The 18,068-nt window shown below is 37.8% G+C and overlaps 1 protein-coding gene across 2 annotated transcripts; it reads left to right on the top strand.

Moving 5' to 3' along the window:
* The first annotated feature begins 297 nt into the window (after window positions 1–297).
* Window positions 298–3,971, top strand: LOC113008126 (uncharacterized). Of its 2 annotated transcripts, none has more exons than XM_080295361.1 (5): window positions 298–369; window positions 943–1,046; window positions 1,235–1,387; window positions 3,084–3,176; window positions 3,324–3,971. In XM_080295361.1, the coding sequence occupies exons 2-5, from the start codon at window positions 990–992 to the stop codon at window positions 3,417–3,419; spliced, it is 399 nt and encodes a 132-aa protein (XP_080151487.1). In that variant the 5' UTR covers window positions 298–369; window positions 943–989; the 3' UTR covers window positions 3,420–3,971. The 2 variants fall into 2 exon arrangements, with proteins under 2 accessions (XP_080151487.1, XP_080151488.1); XM_080295362.1 differs by having other exon boundaries at window positions 3,320–3,492.
* The last annotated feature ends 14,097 nt before the right edge of the window (window positions 3,972–18,068 follow it).

The following is an 18,068-nucleotide window of genomic DNA, read 5'->3' as shown; positions in this document are numbered from 1 at the left end:
AGTCAAGGACACTCTCAAGGAGGTACACTCTAAGAAATGACACACTGATGTTGGTAGCATTATGTAAATGTTTTATGTTAAAACTAATGCCACCAATTGATTTTTAACTTTAAACACAAGTATGTTGTTTTGAATTTAATTAACAACATAAGATTTCAATACAACAAAATGCAGTAAATTAAATCCAACGTAAAAAGTTCATTTAAAATGAAGAGCACTTTAATTTAAAGAGGATTGTCCTAATAGGCTCTCCATACTTCTAAGTTTGCACATGTGCAGTGTGGAAGTTTGATCATCCGCCATTTTCAACTGAGACTTGCATATGCTTAGTATCCTGGATAGAATCCATCGCCATCTGAGGATTATTTGGTAAGTACAACAATTTAAGGATGACAAATTTGATTAATGTATACTAACTGATAAACATCTGACACTTTCGGGAATACTTTTGCATTTTTTTTAAACAAATGATGCCTGGTAAATTTTTTAACACTCTAGTTTGTATACCTCTCTCACGTGTTAGAAGTATGAAGACATTTAACAAATATTGTTGAACCTGCTTCGGTGTAATTTTCCAAAATCTTTTGCGATTCCTGTTAAGGTGAGACTTGCCTACTAAGACCGACAGTTTTAAAATTACTCCCAACATCTACCGCACCTGCTCCCTGACATCAGTAATGACCACCGGGAGCGCCAGCGATCCTGTAGTTTGAAGAATGAAATGAATGTATAGTGTATTTTAGAAATGTGCCTCAATTAACTTGCTACATTGTTTGAAAGAATTCGACTCCATGTTGATTTCTGGTTTAGTGTCAAACGCAGGGATTTAAGCGATTAACATTTTGATTTGTAAAGTATAAGACATGCGTTCATCTGTTGTCATTGAAGTGCAGAATAATGTGTAATACTGTTATATATAATCCATTTAACTCCTTGTATCAGTTTCCATTGGCTATCATCGCTACCGAAGACAGGAAATCATCAAAGACATGCCATTCATTGCAGAGGTCAAAAACAGATGGCCTGCCCTGTTTTCAGAGACTGAGGTAATTCTTACTAACTTTGTTATTGGAAGTCATTTTCATAAGAACTTGTATTTGAAGAACAAAGTACTGTAAATTGTTAATTTTAAAAGATACAAAATGTTTGACTGAAAGTTGTAACATTCTTGCATGTGGCCTCTAATCAAATTAATAGAGAATACTCTCTAGTTGTAATTTTTAATATGTTTCAGGTTGTTGCGGAGTTCGCCCGCATCACCATGGTCCCTTTGTTGTCGACTTTCATGGCCAAGCTGGACCACTACGCTGACCACCTTAGAGTGTTCAAAAAGAAGGGGGGAACAGCTAAACGCAATATCAACTTAATCATGGCAGCCATGGATAGGGTATGTATTTTAGTTGACCTTGATTGAGCTCTGAAATTATTTGAATGCTTCTTCAACTTCTGTGTCTGTCATTAATCAGAATTTTTTTTTCAACTGAATATGTGTAAATTTGAATATTTTGTAGATACATGTGAATCAGTGACATGCAGTCAAGTGAGGCACCTTAATGAGAAGTAAAATACTAACAAAAGAGAAATTCAATTTGTACACTAGATTTTAAATTTGCTTTCTGTGTGATTTCAATATTTTTATGGTCAAAATTGCTGTCATTACGGATTTTCTGTTCAAATACAAGGTAAAACGCTGAGAGGAGGCAATGATGATGCTGTGTCTCACCACAGACACACACATGCGCAATCCCACTGCTGTTTCTCTAAATTGCCAACGTACATGTTTGATTACACATGTAATACAGATGATGACTTGCAGACTACCTAATGTATTTGACGAATCTGTGTTACATGTTTAATGTTATTGGTCATAAATGTGCTGCAAAAATGCATGGAGTGAGGCTGATGGAGGGCAGTGCTGAACCCTAAAGGCAACATGTATAAGAGGTACACGTATATGGATTCACAGTGTAATCACATTACACTGAGAGCGCCATTGACACAGTGGATAAAGCAGCACTCTTAGGGAGCATCAGTAAATTTCACAAAGGACAAATTGACACCAAATCAGTCCTAAGCAATGAGACGCACCAATTTTATTTTAATGCATCTCCTATTTATAAATTAATAAATTGATGTAAAATGAATGATTTTTCTATAATTGTTTCCAGGTCATTTGACCAATTTATTTACTACACACAAAAAATGAGACACACCAAACCTAAATAAATTTTAATGCATCTTCTGTAGGGCTGGGCACTTATTGCATCGCTTATCAATATTGTGATAAAACACGTCCTATGTGATTAAAATGATAGACTGCTTTCAAACCTCTAAAAAAATATATGATAATTTAGTTGAGACTATTACTTCCATTAATGTCAAACTTATTATCAATTCAACAAGATAAATAACTGCTGGTTTGTCTAAATAGCACATTTGCTAAGTTTAATTTGCAGTATTTGTATTTGTGAGGCTGAATTGATAGATTTATAGGCAAAAATACTATTATGATCTTTTATTGTAACTCTTATTGTTAAGAAGCTTGGAAAGAAAAGCGTCTGGACTTCTTTAAGTTGCTTGAAGACGTTTCATCTCTCATCCGAGAAGCTTCTTGAAGAAGCTTCACTTTTCTTTCCAAGCGCCTTAGACTACGATGACCTGGATGACTGAGAACCTTCACAGACTTATTGTTATCGCAAAAAATACCACAAAATGTCATGATAGGATTTTAAGTCCATATTGCCCAGTTCTAATCTTCTATTTAATTTGAATATTTTTAGGGGCACAATTATTAAATATATTGTTGAACAATCTAGAATTTATTAAAGCAAAAATGAAAGCTTTCACGTAATGTCAAAATTGAAAAGCTTCGATTTTTGAGTTCATATATTTGTTTATCTGACTCAGAGGAGTCAGTGCCTTACCAATCATGAACCTCACTGCACGTCACTGATGTGAGTTATGAAACATTGCTTAATCACTTATCTGGATTATGTGTTAATATTTTTGACTTTGTTTTGTAAAGAGGTTGAAAGGAACCAAAATAGGAAACTTCCCTCATATTGAGTTCTTATCTCCACCAGAATCCCAGCATTGATGTTCGACGGGAATGCATTCTGAAAGCTGTCTGTCTCTACTTAAATGAAAAGCCAGATGACCTGTTCAAGGAATTCTTGGTAAGTTAAAAAAGGAAAATGATCAGCTATTTTCCTTTTTTTAATTTGGGATTGGAAATGGAAGGTGGACTTACTTGTCCATATGTATATGTACGCAATTAACTTATCTTTTTCTTTTATTTTTATTTATGTGGATCTTGGAGCAAGCAGAGAAACAGAGAAGCTGACTTTGGGAGTCTATGTTGTTCAGACATGAAGGAGCAAACTCTGCAGATACACCTGAGGACATTGGTGTCATCGTAGAAGGATGCACTGTGCTGCAAGCTCTTAGTGATGTGGCAAAGGGTTGTGCCCTCCTGCTTGGATTAATCTACAGTCTAAATCTGAGCTACCCAAAGCATCTGAAATACACATTTGAATTTCTTCAGAAGGTGCTGATGGAGTTGGATGGGAACAACCTATCCATGAAGGTGCAGGTTCTGAAAAACAAACTGCTTGAGTGAAATAGCCTGCACTGAACTATAGAGGACACTGAACTTTAAGGTTCTCGAACCCTTCTCCTTGCACTTCATAAACTGTTCAGTTTGAATTGCCACAAGAACTTCTGCAAGGCCTTTCACTTTTCTGCGTTCTTTGTTCTTGAACCTTTACCAACATCCAACTACACTGAAAAAGACTGCTCCTAACTTTGGACTTCAGTTTAAGTTTTGAAGCAAAGGTTATTTTTGTAAATATGGACAAAAATGACACTAAAGTAATTTCTACCAGCTGTTTGCAGGGCTGTATTGTGGGCTTTTCATTGTAGCCCAATCAAGTTTACATTAAGTCATGTTAATGTTAAAAATGTTGGAATCACAACACTTTCCAGTTTTAATCATTTCAGTTTAACATGACATTCTTTATCTTGTCTTCCTGCACTTAAAATGCACTTGAATATATGTAAAGATTGTTTAAGAAAAAAGATCTAGAAGCATTTGAATTGCTCAAAGTGTGCTTCAACAAGTTTTACACAAAGTGTTATTAAAGTTAGGTTAACTGAATAAACTGGTGTTCAATTTTTTTAATTTACAAACTTAAATAGAATAAGTTGCAATTCTGTTAAAGTGATTTAATCCTATAGTTTCAGTAGAGCGTGTTTTGGGTGAGTAGATTTATCAGATTTACTTAAAATTTGTTGTTCAAATTAAATATATCATACATTTTATATTTCACTAACCCAGTTGTGTGGAACCGGTTGACATAACTGGGTGGAGTAAATACAACATGTTATTTCTTAAAGTAAGTAGAGCTTGTTTTGGTTGAGTAGGTTTTATTTAGTCTTCTCAATTTAAATCAACAAGGTTAGTTAGATCAACATTATGATATTCAGCTAATACAACATGATTCTTTTGATTTGCATTTAATTATCCAAATGCTATCAGATGTACTTAAAATTTCTTGTTCAAATTAAATATATCATACATTTTATATTTCACTAACCCAGTTGTGTGGAACCGGTTGACATAACTGGGTGGAGTAAATACAACATTTTATTTCTTAGAGTGTAGGCATATCCATTGTCTGTCATGGTCCTGGGTCGAGCGACCCCGTATTTGAGTTTCATGTATCTTTTGTATTCATTTGCACCTAACTTAGTTCACCTAGTTAATTCCTAGATTGCAGTTTAGTTTTGTTCCTTAGTTGTTTATGTCATCTCCCCCTGTACTAAGTCTCCCTGGTTCATGCGTCATGTCATGTCTGCGTGGTTATGTTTAGTCTTGTCATGTCTAATCTCCATGTTTCCTGTTTTACTTTGAAAGTCTGTATTCATTGTCAGTGTATTCAGTTTCACTTCTCCTGTCCTGTCGTTAGGTTCATGTGTGTCAGCTGTGCTCCCATGTGTGGCCACTTCCCCTGATCATCCCTCATGTGTATTTAGTCTCCGTGTTTCATACAGTCTGTGTCGCGTCGTCTGTGTTCCCACCGTCCATGTTGTCACAGCCAGTCTTAGTATTCATAGTTATGGTTTCCTGTGTCTTCATAGTTTTTCCTAGTTTTACTTTCCCAGTTTAGTCATAGTTTAGTTTGTCACTGCGTTCTGCCTTGTCTGCACTCCTTGTCACCAGCCACAATAAAGGCTCGCTTTCAGTTAAGTTTGCTCCAGCCTACTCTTGTGTGTTCGCACCTGGGTCCACCACACACTCCACCGCACGGTCTGCCTCCTCAGATCGTGACATTGTCAACGTCTACACTCAAGCGACACTTTTATGAATGTAAATGCAGAGTATTTGCAAACCAAGAAGGTCAGACTGAACTTTGCCAGATAACATCTAAAAGAGCCTGCCTCTTAAAAAACTGGACAGAATAACTGAGATTAACTTAGAGCAACTACAATGGAATAGAATAGCAGAGCAGTAAGAAATCAAAAAGTGAGCTCACATTACGAAGCACACCACATCATCCAACATGATTGAAGCTGTGCTATGACATGACTGCTAGTGGCGCCAGGATGCTAGTGTTTATTGATGGTGTGACTGCTGAAAGCACACTGCAAAAGCAAGGCAAAGAGGGTAAATGTTACTGAAGACAAAACCGAAGGCATAGAGGCCAGCAAGCAGTAAAGGTCAGCAGAGAAAATACAGCATTGGGTGATAGCCATGGTTTCCAGGTTTTAGGGAGTCATGTTTTCATTCAAATATCAAAAAAAATATCAAAAATAGTCCTTATGAGAGTCTGAAAATGGGCTCAATATATAAAAATGGCTATAATTCCTGAACATTAATTTTCTTTGTTAAACCCTGTCAATTAAAGCTAAAAGTCAGGACTTCAATAGCATTGTCACTGTCAAACTATGGTACATGTGTGTATTGGGACCTCAACATCCTGTGAGTCTGTTACCTTCAACAATGGCTGTTTTTGTGTTGTAAAAAGCAGTTTCCCTTATAATAACAAAGGAAAAAACTAAAAGAAAAACTTAAACTAAACATGTTAACATAATAAAAACCAGAAAACTTAGTCTGGTAACTAAGTAAAACTAAATAGAATTGAAAACTAATTAGAAAAACAAAGAAATTGCTGCTTTAGATGACCCATTAATGATTCTAAATATAAAATAAATATAATATTTAGAATATATCTGTGTTTAAACCAGGCCCACATTTTCTAAAGAAACTGCCTGTCCCCTCAAGCTCATCTCCAGGCTAGATATGCTCCTTGGATCCATAGACACGAAAAAGGAGGGCAAAGAGAGAGAAGAGTGAAGCAAAAAGGAAACAAGAAATTAGAACACAGCATTGGGTGATATTTCAGCATGGGATGCCCAGTCAGACTTTAGGGAGGTAATTAATTAACAACAACAACAAAAATGTCCAAGATGAGACCTCCAGGGGCACCCTATGCTTCCTCAGATCTCTGTCCAGGAAATGGATGGCTGGGCTGGAGTGGGTTTAGGTGGAGTGGGGATCAATCCAGAAAGGTTTTGCTTGAGCAACCACACAACGGTGATGCAGGCAGGGCAAAACTCCCTGTAAATACAATTTTAAAAACTTCATAGTACATAGCAATATAAGAAATACAGTGACTCATTAATAACATTAAAGTTTAGCTTTGAAATACATTTCATGACTTATAGGTATCTTTTTCTGTCTATAGCATACTGTATATAGTATCAACATTACATTATAACCCTTTCAAAGTACAAAACTTATTTTTTACTTGTAAATTTGATTAGATATTTTTGTTACTTATATTATAAAAAATGTAAAATTGTACTTTTTACAGTGAGTTAAATGTTTCCAAATTAGATGGTTATCCAAATCAAGGTCACGGGGGCTGGAGCCAATCCCAGCTGCCACAGGGTGAGAACTCACAAATAAATTTGTGTGGCCCAAAATCACAGTGTATATCAAAAGACACTTGGAGAGGAGTCAGTTGATGTTGTCAGCATGCTGGATTTGGAAGACCATATTATAGTGGTTTACACATTCACCTAACAAGCAAAAATGTGCAGTTCTGATCTGAGATACAAAACCCTTTGATGTTGCATCAGGAACCTGCATACAAATCTGCCAATTCAGATATGTGGAGCTGTGGCAACCCCTTATAAATAAGGGGGCAGTATATGATCTGGGCATGCTTGAAACAGAAAGGCTTGTTGGGTTCTCTTGGTCAGGCATTGTTTACTTGGTTTACAACAACAGTGACATCCCATGAAGCTGCAAGAGGGACTTTAAAGACATAACTGAGCAATCCTTGGTTGTTTCAATTCACAACAGAACTTAATGAATGTTTTGTGCACATTGTGTGCCGGATACCTTCAGAGATCTTGTAGACTCCAAGTGTGGCTTGGGTAAGGCTTGTTCAGAATGCTGTGGCTCATCAGTATATTAACTCCCTGTGGCATTTCCATACTTTTATGATAACGGTTTAAATATGTCAGTGATCTGAGGAAAGACCATTTTAGAATAAATATAGATTTAAATATACTTAAATATTTCTGTAATTTGCAGCACTGCAGAAACTGTGAGAAACAGTAGTTCTCTTACATTATGTACTAAATTTGCTCTAATATGTTCTTATAATGTGAACACTGAGCAGAATCTCACCCATCTTCCAGGTCACTAACACTGACACGCCGAGTAAAAATCACTGATAAAGCCTTGGCTTGTAGCATCCTTTGATGCCTGACCAGTTCTGCAAAACATCAAATCCCTTCAGTCTGAGTCTGCACACTGAGAACCTGTCAACTGTATCCACCATGTCACCATGTATCTCTTAGACTCTAATAGCGACGGTAAAAGACGGAGAGTGCAACGATAAACCAAATGATTGAAACAGTGGCGTCAACATCAATGAGCGCTGCAAAGTAAAGTAATAACAAGATGCCCCTCCTCAATTATTTGAGTAAAACTTTTAATGCTCGGTGCCCTTTGTGTAATAGTTACAAATGGATCACTTAAAACAGTTTTAAATAGTGGTCGCCAGAATCCTGACAGAGAATTTGTCTTCATAATCACTAAACAAAATGTTTTTTCTAACTGCATCTGACCCCATCCAGCCTCTAGTGTATGTAGATGAATTTACACAGGACCGTGAGTCACTTTGCTGATTTAGAGGAAAAGCAATCTTTAAGCATGTGTCCCCATCTCGCATGCATTGTATGTTAAGAGGACATCGTGTTATATGAGGTTGCTACGACTGTTTGATTAGCTCCCTCAAACTCAATTTCAATTTAATTTGTGAGCTGGCTCCCAGAGACTGCTCCTGGCAGCTAAAGGTATAAATCTGGCCTTATCTGGCCCCGGCATGCACAGTTCATATCCACACACCCTGTTCCAACAACAGATCTATAATTCATGGCCAAGCACACCCACGTTATTGGCTGCCCAAGTATTAGAAAATACAACAAAGGAAAAAGAATTCAATGTAGTGTCATCCAAACAGTTCAGAAGGCAATAGGGTATTTTTTTCTGTCCCTAGAGACAAACCATGTGACAGAAACTTCTCTGTAGTACTATTACACATGAAAGACAAGAATGTGCGATGTCAAACTTTTTTACATTTATATTCTGTTCGCTGGTTTCTTGTATTGTTATGCCAAAGTGAAGGTTAACATCACTGTGACCCCGCAGGTGAAAGAGTGCTATGTATGACAGATGGGGAATTATTCCTCCAATTAGGCTAATTGGATGAGACAGGTCAGGGCATATAAGCTTTTGGATGAAGTTGAATAAACAGAAGAGACTGTGGTAAATTATCTTGAGGAAAACCGCCCGAGGGACCAAATCAGGCCATGCTTTCCCTCTGAAAATCTATATTGGAAAAAAAAAATTGTTGCTACAGCAGTGGCTGGCTTTGTGAGCAGTTGCTTTTGATGACTTCTGCTAAAAGATCAGTCTGCAGATCATTATCCAATCATGCTTTCCAACTCATCTGTGTTTATCTGGTATTGCTTGCTTGCCACAGTTCCAAACTAACAACTAAAAAAGTAAGTTTTAAACTTTTCTCATATAGTTCAGGGATTCATCAGTGAACACATACAATTTGTTAATCTAAGAGTAGAAACATTTTTAAAAAAAATCCACAGACTGAGGGAAAATAAATACTTAAAAGCAACGACATGGTGAAGCAACAGGCTGCACCACCTATTAACAGGTAATGTCAGTTGCTTAAACTCCCTTTAACAGCAGACACTGTCTCATGTGGACAAGTCATGCTTGAGGAAATTTGTTTTTTGAATAGCTAATAGCCAATTGAGTCACTCAAAAGTGAAAGGAGAAATGTAGGACGGAAGATGAAGACTGAAGGCCAGTCCCTCTGGTATCTCTTCTTTAATGAGTATTACTGTGCCAGCAGAGGAGAAATAAAGCTTAAGCACAGCAGACCAGCACCGTGGTCAACACGGCACCAGCTTCCTCTGCCCACCGAGGGCCTACTGTAGCCGGGAAGAGACACTGAGATGACAGAGACATCAGACACTAGTTAATTAGGACCACTGGAGAAAAGAGGTGGAGAGGGATACAACAGCGAAACACCTCATCCTCGCTTACTCTTCTCTTCCCTGATTCCTTGGGCTCATGCTTGTTTTCGCCATGATATCTCTGTTAATGAATGAGCGCAGTGTCTATTGCCCAGAGGGGACCAATGTTTGAGTCTGAAATAGGAGCCAGGGATGGGGGCCACGTTGCCTTTGTTTGTGTTATTCTGAAGCAGCTGGAGGCAATGATGGGGAACACAATAACAATTTTCATGCAGCGAGTCATGACAAAATCATAGACATACAAACACAAATCTAAGCAAACACATGCTGTTATGTTGTGCATATGAAATCACTCAACATCATTATGATATGTTGTGTAGTGTTACATCATTTATGCTCGAAACAGTTTTTACGTGAAGATTAAATTCGTAGACGTGTAGGGTAGTAACTTCTTACTTAAAACCACTTTTATCTAAAATATAGAAATACCTTTTTTAAACAAGATGATTCGCAATGGAAAATGTTCTCCTCCCATCCATTTATTCCTGTCATAAGATAAACATCAGTACTTTATGTCTTCAAGTGCTTCACAGTAAGTTCATGTTAAGTGCAACAATCTAGACTTTGGCATACACTCTGGTAAACAGTTTATTGTGTCACAGCTGGGATATTACATCAGCAGAATTTGTGCGTTGACCAGTCACTGGAATTTCTTCCTGTTAAAAGGGTGTTTTTCCTTTCCACTGTCACCAACACCAAGTGCTCATGGGAGGTCATCTGATTATTGGGGTTTGTCTGTATTTTGTAGGCTCTTTACTTAGATTATAAAGCACCTTGAGGCAACTGTAGTTGTGATTTGGCACTGTAGAAATAAAATAGAATTGAATTGAATTAAATTGAGCTGAATACTTAATTGTTAGGTTGCTCTTAGGTTTGTCTCACACTGCTGAGATTGCAGCTACACAGATTGCACAGATCAGAAAATTGATCATGACATTTATTACCAGTATTTCTTATTCAGTCATTAGGATTATTTCACTTTAATCTGGGGACAAACTAAAGAAATTCCCATGTCTTCTTTAGTAGGCCATGGAACCTTTGCTGTTTAAATTGATCAAGTATAAGGTTCTAATACTATAGAACCTTATAATATGCAGCTCTAATATGCAGCCATCACATTTGAAATACATTAGTCCTAGAATATATTAAATCAAGTTCAAATTGTTTATTTTAACAAACTCTTTGAGCTAAATGCAAAGATTATGGATTTTCTGCAACTCTAATCTCTATATTCATTTACAACAGTGTTACATTTTACTGTTATATTTTTTATGTCCTTTATAGATTTTTATCACCATTTTATCACCGCTGCCAGATAACCTCTATTACTGGAGTAGGTGGTGCAGAAAAAGAATCGTATGACATGTGAAACATCCCCTTTTGATTGACGCGGAACAAAGATCATAACTATCCTTTATCTCTGACTGGGATTTTAGGGTTTGCTAAGCCTGCTAACCCAAAGAAATCTTAACTTCTGGAGGCTAATGCTTGAGTTTAGATAACTATACCAAGGATTAAATTATGGATAATTTAGACACCTTGGGCATGTGAAAAAAAACAAACAGAATATATATGTGTATTTGTCAAGAGGTATCTGATACCTCTCTTGCTTTGATAATACTACCAAAGTTTTTGGTTTGGGTCACTTTTTGTAAAAGTATGTTTTTCTATCAAGACTTATATATAATATTGGATAAAATCTAAACATTTGATTTAAATTGTGTTTACTTTTAGAGTCTAGATAAAAGCTGATTGTGTTTTAAGTCATATTTATGCATTTATGCATATTTATATTTAAAATTCAAAAGGTTCCCAAAATATTTCTCTGCAACTGTATCTGAATTAGTTTTAAATTTCAGAAATGACACTGGTATTGGTTGACTATGCAGTTTTGACTTTGAATTCTTGAATTTAAGAAATGATATGTTATCAGTGGAGAGAAAGTCAGATGTAAATGTAAAACTCTAAGCCTGATACACTGGTTGTTGTGCCAAATATAGGATTCCTCAGCCTTCTATCTACTCAGGTCCTTCATGCAGCTGTCCAGATGTTCCATATGCACATGTATCTGCTGAAATATTCACACCTGCTTTCCTATTGCTCAGAGCCACCGAGTCCCCTCCACAGATGTGCCCTGTCAATCCAGATAAGGAGGAACATGACCAGCTAATCATCATGCTGCTGTGTTATACAGTGCCAGGACTTTTTAATTTTTTTATATTTTTTCTCCCCACCTCTCTTTGGCTGCATCAGGATATTTCTGTGTAGAAATTTGGGGGAACACATACAAAACATATTTGGATTCAATATTTAAATTGCAAAAAAGAGCTATTAGAATAATAAATAAAGTTGGATATAGGGAGTCCACCAACCAGTTTTTTGTAGGATCATCTATGTTAAAATTCATGGACATTATATATTCTAAAACTTTAGAAATGATATATCGTGTGATGAAAAAGAATGTTCCAATTTGTATTTTAAGTATGTTTCAACTAAGAGATGGAAAATATGATTTGAGGCAGTCTTATAAGTTTGAAATGCCTAAAGTGAGAACCAATGTTAATGCCCTCCTGGGTTTTAAATGCACCTTAGAACACACATGCATCAACATTACAATGAGCGGGTGGAGGGAGGTTTGGAGTCTTCTCTCACCCCCGTTCTCTGCGACCTGCTGGAGCAGGGGGGCTAGGAGGAGGAGTTGGCCCTCCGACTGCGGTCTGGAGTGTGGAGCCTTCCTGCTGCTGCGGAGTCGGGGCGGTCTGCCTCCCCCCACCGCAGGGAAAAGGGAAACACCACCTGGGTCTGGGTGCAGTTCCCCCCTCCAGGGGCGAGGGCACCTAGACCCGGTTTGTAGAGTACGCTTGGGGAGTGTGATCGTGTGTACAACGTCTCTTTATGTCTGTCTCCACGTTGGTTGAGTGTGGAGTAAGTGCATATGAGAGCATGAGGGTGGGAATGGATGTTTGTATCTGTGTGTGCCTGTATGTCTGTGTCTATATGTCAGATTGGGTGTCAGGCGCCACCTCTCTGGGGACATCTCAGGCCCTCCAAGGTTTGGAGGCCTATCTCCCCCTACCACCACTTCCCCTGCCAGTGGCGGACCCCCTCAGACATCGGTGCGTTGGTGGTTCTTTGTGTCCGGGGATGGGCGTCCAGGTACACACCGGCTCACTCCTTGGCGGCCGCTTATCGGGGCCTGGAGCCTGGGGCTCGCTCGGGCCACTTCGGAGGTGGGGTGCCCCCGGCCTCTCGGCCTGGGGCTCGGTCACTCAGGCGCAGCTGGCTGCCGGCGGAGCTCACGGGCGCGTCACTGCAACTCCCCCTGGCTTCTGCTCCGCGGCTGCTGAGTGAGCCCTCATCTGGGACTCTCCTCAGCTCTTTCCGGGACAGTGGCGCAGCTGCCCCTCTGTTGGTCTTCCTTGGTCTCTTGTGTTCTGGGGGCCTCTGGATGTCTGGAGTTTTGATCTCCTCCACACCTGCTTCATGCCCTGGAGGACGGGGCTGTGGCCCCCCCACACCCTCTAGCAGATTATTACATGAAGGAACCTTTTAAAAAAACAAAAAACAAGCGCGTCCATGCTCACAGGTGTACACACGGGTGATCACACCCACAAACTACACCCTTTTTGGCTGCTACCTCAAAGCACACTGTGTTCTGTTGATCTTATGTGCTGCACAATAATGTTTAACATTTAGTATTTACTGTCATATTCCCATATATCATTGTGATGTTGTTTATTCTATTACTCTTGTTCTCTTCTGCTTGCTTTCTTTTTTCTTTCTCAGCAGGTGATCCAGGTGATTGATATATGCATTTTTTTTTCTCTGCCCGTTCGGTTGGTTTTTGTCTTTTGCCCTTCTCCCCCGTCCCTCTTCTCAGCTGTTTCTCTTTCCCTCTTTCTTTCTCCCCTTCTTTCCCCCAGTCAAGTCTGTCCCGTATTCAGTAAGTGAAAATAAAATAAACAATAAAAGGTGAATCAAATGGACCATTACGGCAAGGCTGGGATGGTCAGTTTGGTAAAGTAAATCCGTTGGGCATCTTTCTTTGCCTTTAGACAACAATTCTGATGGCAAAAGAGCCAAACGGGACAGGCCAAAAAAAAAAAAAAAAAAAAAAAAAGAGAACCAATGTTAAGTATAGATGTGTCAGTTTTGGGAGTGAAATTATGGAATGGACTTAATGATGAACTGAAGATGTGTTTTTCTTTGTCATTCTTCAGGAAGATTTTAAAAATTAGTATCATACAAGGTTATAGAAATTTGGTTTGTTAACATTTTTTGTGTTGATTTAATTTCTTGATTTATCATTGATTTCTTTTCAAACTGTTACACAACTTATTTATCAATGTTATTTATTTTCTTGGTTAAGGATTTGATTATTTCTATGGGGGTAAGGGATAGGATAAGTATAAGCCACAAGGCTTCAGCCTATTCCTTTTTCGGTTACTGTTTGAGTACTTTTATATAAAATTATAATCTGTTGTTGTTGTTGTTGTTGTTGTTGTTGACTGAAATAAATAAAAAAATTCAATTCAAATCTGTTTATTCCACTTCAAACATACACAGTACCTGAATATGTTATGCCATCATGAAGTCTATTTATGGGTATAATATGTATAGAGATCATTTGAACGTATTTATACCTTCAAGTAGATTGTGCTATAAGCGCTATAAAACTGGAGTCAAGGGGAGTCCAAAGAGCACCCATGGGAACAATAATTCCTCAAACAATATATCATTATAATGAAGCAGGATAAGAACTGTAAACAGTATGGTTAATATTTTGTACTTTCCTTTTTTTTTATTGGACTATAAACAGGTAGAAAAACTAGTGTTTAAACTGTGTAATCATGTTAGATTTATTAGCAGGTCAGTCGTCTTTAGATGATGGGGTCACCTTATATTTATTTCAGTTTCTTCATGTCATGAATGAGAAGAACATGAAATTCAATGGACCAAAGAAATCCTAAAGGATATCAGTTCAGTTCAGTTCATTCCTCTTCTTCCATTTAGAATCTTGTGAATGGACTGAAAAACGATAGTTATCTCATGTCAGACAAAGAATTGGAAAAGAGCTTTGAAGATGTGTCCATTGTCGTCTGAAGAGGGTTTTAAGCTTTCTGGGGGGCTCTGAAGAGCTTATTTGAACTTTGGCTGATGAGAAAAAGGTGACGAGCACAGAGAAAATATGCACAAGCAAAGACAGCACATGTTCACAGGTGCCCATAGTGTTTCTTCCAACCATATGAGTAGATTTAAAGCTCAAACTAAGGACTACAGTGTGTGTAAGGAGTCGAACAAAGACCATATGTCGAGTCTGGTGCAGCCCCGGGGGGACCGAATGGTGAATATTTCATTAGGGCTTGAGCTAAATTCTTTCCAAATGAAAACTTACTTTTCTCTCTGAAGGTGGGTCTCTACCATATGTGCATGTTTATTAATATTGCAGTCTTGGTCTTTGGACTTAGGGTGACAGATTTAGGTAATTCTTTTTTTTTTCTAATCAAATTACCTACTGAGTGGGTTAAATGTGGCAAGTGCATCTTTATGAACTTTACATTACATTAAGGTGTCCAAGACATTAACTTATGTGTTTCATATATACTTGCAAAACATATTGCTGTGTGCAGCAGTTTATATAAGATTGTATAAGAGATAAGTAAAAGAGGGTGTGAAAGTAGCTTCTTCTATTATGGATGCTTTGGCTCTTTGTTTCTTCAAAGGATGAGACAGATCACAGTTGGTCAGTGTCAAAACTGGCAAAATTTGAAAACTTGATGAAAAAAAAAAGTGGATTTACTTTCACAAGACTTAAATTAATTGATTTTGATGTGTTACTGGTATATTTTTAAATGCTGCTCAAGAACTGTTGCATTTACTATTTATAGTTATTTTTTACACATAGTAACCCCCAAATTCAGATACTCAAAAGTTATTGGACTAGCTAGAATGATTTAAAATTTTGAAGGATTGTTTCTAATATGAGACCAGGATGCCAATGGCTTCCCTAAGTCTACAAACAATGGACATCATCTGATGCTGTGTTTCCTCTCTCGAGATGCACTGCCAGGCTTTTACTGTGCGTTCAGTTGCTGCTTGTTTGTGCTTCTCGCTACCTTCAGTTTTCCCTTCAGCAACTGAAAAGCGTGACTGACTTAACCATTGAAGAATATCCCATTCCTTTTCCTTGACAAACTCTGAGGTTGCTTTTGCAGTATGTTTTAGTTTGTTATCCACTGTGACACTGTGAAGCACTGTCTGATCAGTTTTGCAGCATTTGTGTGATGCTGAGGGGAGGAAGGAAGGATGAAAAGACAGACAGACAGTCTTATAGTAGTTGGTATAAATGACCTCCTGAGGTGCTCAGATTTGCACTTTAGCACAATAAGTCTTTGACTGAAGGTGCTAGTGTTGATATCCTACACATAACTGATTTCATATCATCAATAAACACTAGTAATGTTGCCACCACCACATTTGACGGATATTACGGTATGCTTTGAATCATGACCTCTTTTTTTTCCTTTCTCCATACTTTCCTCATGCTATTACAAGTTAATCTTGGTTTCGAATACGTTTTTCAGAACAGTGCAGACTCATTTAGATGTTTTGTGGCAAAATTCAATCTTGCCTCCTTGTTCTCGAGTGTAGCAAGTGTTTTGCTTGCTATATACTCTCTATATGTACATTCATGAAGACATCTGTTAAATGTAGGCCTAGATACGTTTACCTCCTCAAGAGTTTTGTTGACCTTGTGAAGGTGATTTTCTTAACCAAGTAAAGTAAGGTTGTTGTTTACTTCCAGGTTTTTCTCTTTAAGAATATACCAGATTATAGATTTGCCCACTCCTAAAGATCATACTTAAGTTGTGTTTACTACCGAAACGTAACCAAGTAATTTTCTATGTCTAAATCTAACCATGAGAAATAAACAGAAAGAGGAACAGAAAAAAGGCAGACAAAATGCAAAACAAAGGCCAAAGAGGACCAAGCCTTGGTCCGCTGGGATGACAATACACTTGATGACCATGGTACAAAAGCAGAGGAAACCCTTGAAAATTCAGTGTTCAGAGCAGCCTGAGCTTCATCTCATGGGAGTTACTTTTACATGCATTTACTTCATTATTTGAAAGTATAGTCATAAATAGCTGGCATTGCAGGAGTATAAAAACACATTCTGCCACATATATGAGAGAAATTAAAGAAGAGGACAAAAGTGGTCTATCGAGCCTCATTTAATGGTTAAATATTTAGCCATTCGTTTATTAACAGGGTTAAATAAAATTACTTAAGAGGCACAAATTTCTACTGTATTCAGGCAAAGATATTGAAGGATGAACAAAATGAGGTGTGGAGTTTTTGTCACAGCAGGAATAGTGTATTTCAGTTTTTGTTAATTAGGACACTCCAGTCTTTGTCACCTTGTACAACAACAACTCAAATGGAATAAGAGGAAAAGTAAGGGAACAGGAGCAAGAGGGCAACAAACCCTAATCAAAGCTCTTTATCTTTGTTTTTCCCCTCCTCATCTCTCTCCCCGTTTCTCCTATCAGCCCTCGGTTGTCTCCCTTTCCAAACCTTAATCTAGGTATCTGTCTTTCAGCTGTGCAACACAGTATCTTTACTCTTCTTCTTTCGCCATTATCTCCCTGTCTTTGCTTTGTCCCCATCTTGTTTCTATCTCCCACTCTGTATAAACTGTTGTCCTTTAAGTATTTTGTGCCTGCACTCTACTTTATCTTCCCAAAGTACCACTTCATTCATCCACATTAGGGTCTGAGTAATTGGATAGGATTTCAACTGTGCATAACCTGCAATCATTTACAGTTTACAAATTAAGTAGTATTGACTTAGGAATTAGGAATATTAGAGGGAAAGCTCAGAGACAAAGTTAGAAAGTTAAGGCTGAGTTGCTTTAGGCATGTGCTGAGAAGAGATGGGGATATACTGGGAAAATGATACTGAATATGGAGATGCCAGGTAAAGCATAAAGAGGAAGACCAGAGAGGTTTATGGATTTAGTGAAGGAGGACATGTTCAGGGTTGGTGTTACGAAAGAGGCTACAAGGGATAGCGTGAGATGGATGCAGATGCTTTGATGTGGTGAATCATAAAGAGACTGGTGAGAGACATTTTACACACATTTTACAGTTTTACTACATTTCTCTAAAAATTGCTCAGATTTAAGTCTTTTTCAGTACAAAGTTTTTAAATAACATTTAAACAGATTCAGATCTATCGGCTTAACATAAAGGTCTTCTGTGTACCAAATACTGTAGGTTAGAATATTAATCTACATTGTGACACCTGTCGTGACACATTTGTGGGTATTTCAGCTGCTGAACAGCAAGGATACTGAATGTACAGTAAGCCGGTTAAGCCTATAACTGCATATTTAATGCACATACAAGTTCTGCACGCTTTGATATCCCTTT

This window comes from Astatotilapia calliptera, chromosome 20 (assembly GCF_964374335.1).
Source record: "Astatotilapia calliptera chromosome 20, fAstCal68.1, whole genome shotgun sequence".
Taxonomy (NCBI): Eukaryota; Metazoa; Chordata; class Actinopteri; order Cichliformes; family Cichlidae; genus Astatotilapia; species Astatotilapia calliptera.
The sequence above is the reverse complement of the archived record's forward strand: the minus strand, read 5'-3'. Positions and strand labels throughout refer to the sequence as shown.

Excerpts from the sequence above, each read along its gene's own strand:
- LOC113008126 (XM_080295361.1), top strand. The coding sequence starts at position 990 with ATGCCATTCATTGCAGAGGTCAAAAACAGATGGCCTGCCCTGTTTTCA. Across the intron at positions 1,388-3,083 it reads TCATGGCAGCCATGGATAGG|AATCCCAGCATTGATGTTCG; the intron begins GTATGTATTTTA and ends TATCTCCACCAG. Across the intron at positions 3,177-3,323 it reads ACCTGTTCAAGGAATTCTTG|CAGAGAAACAGAGAAGCTGA; the intron begins GTAAGTTAAAAA and ends TCTTGGAGCAAG.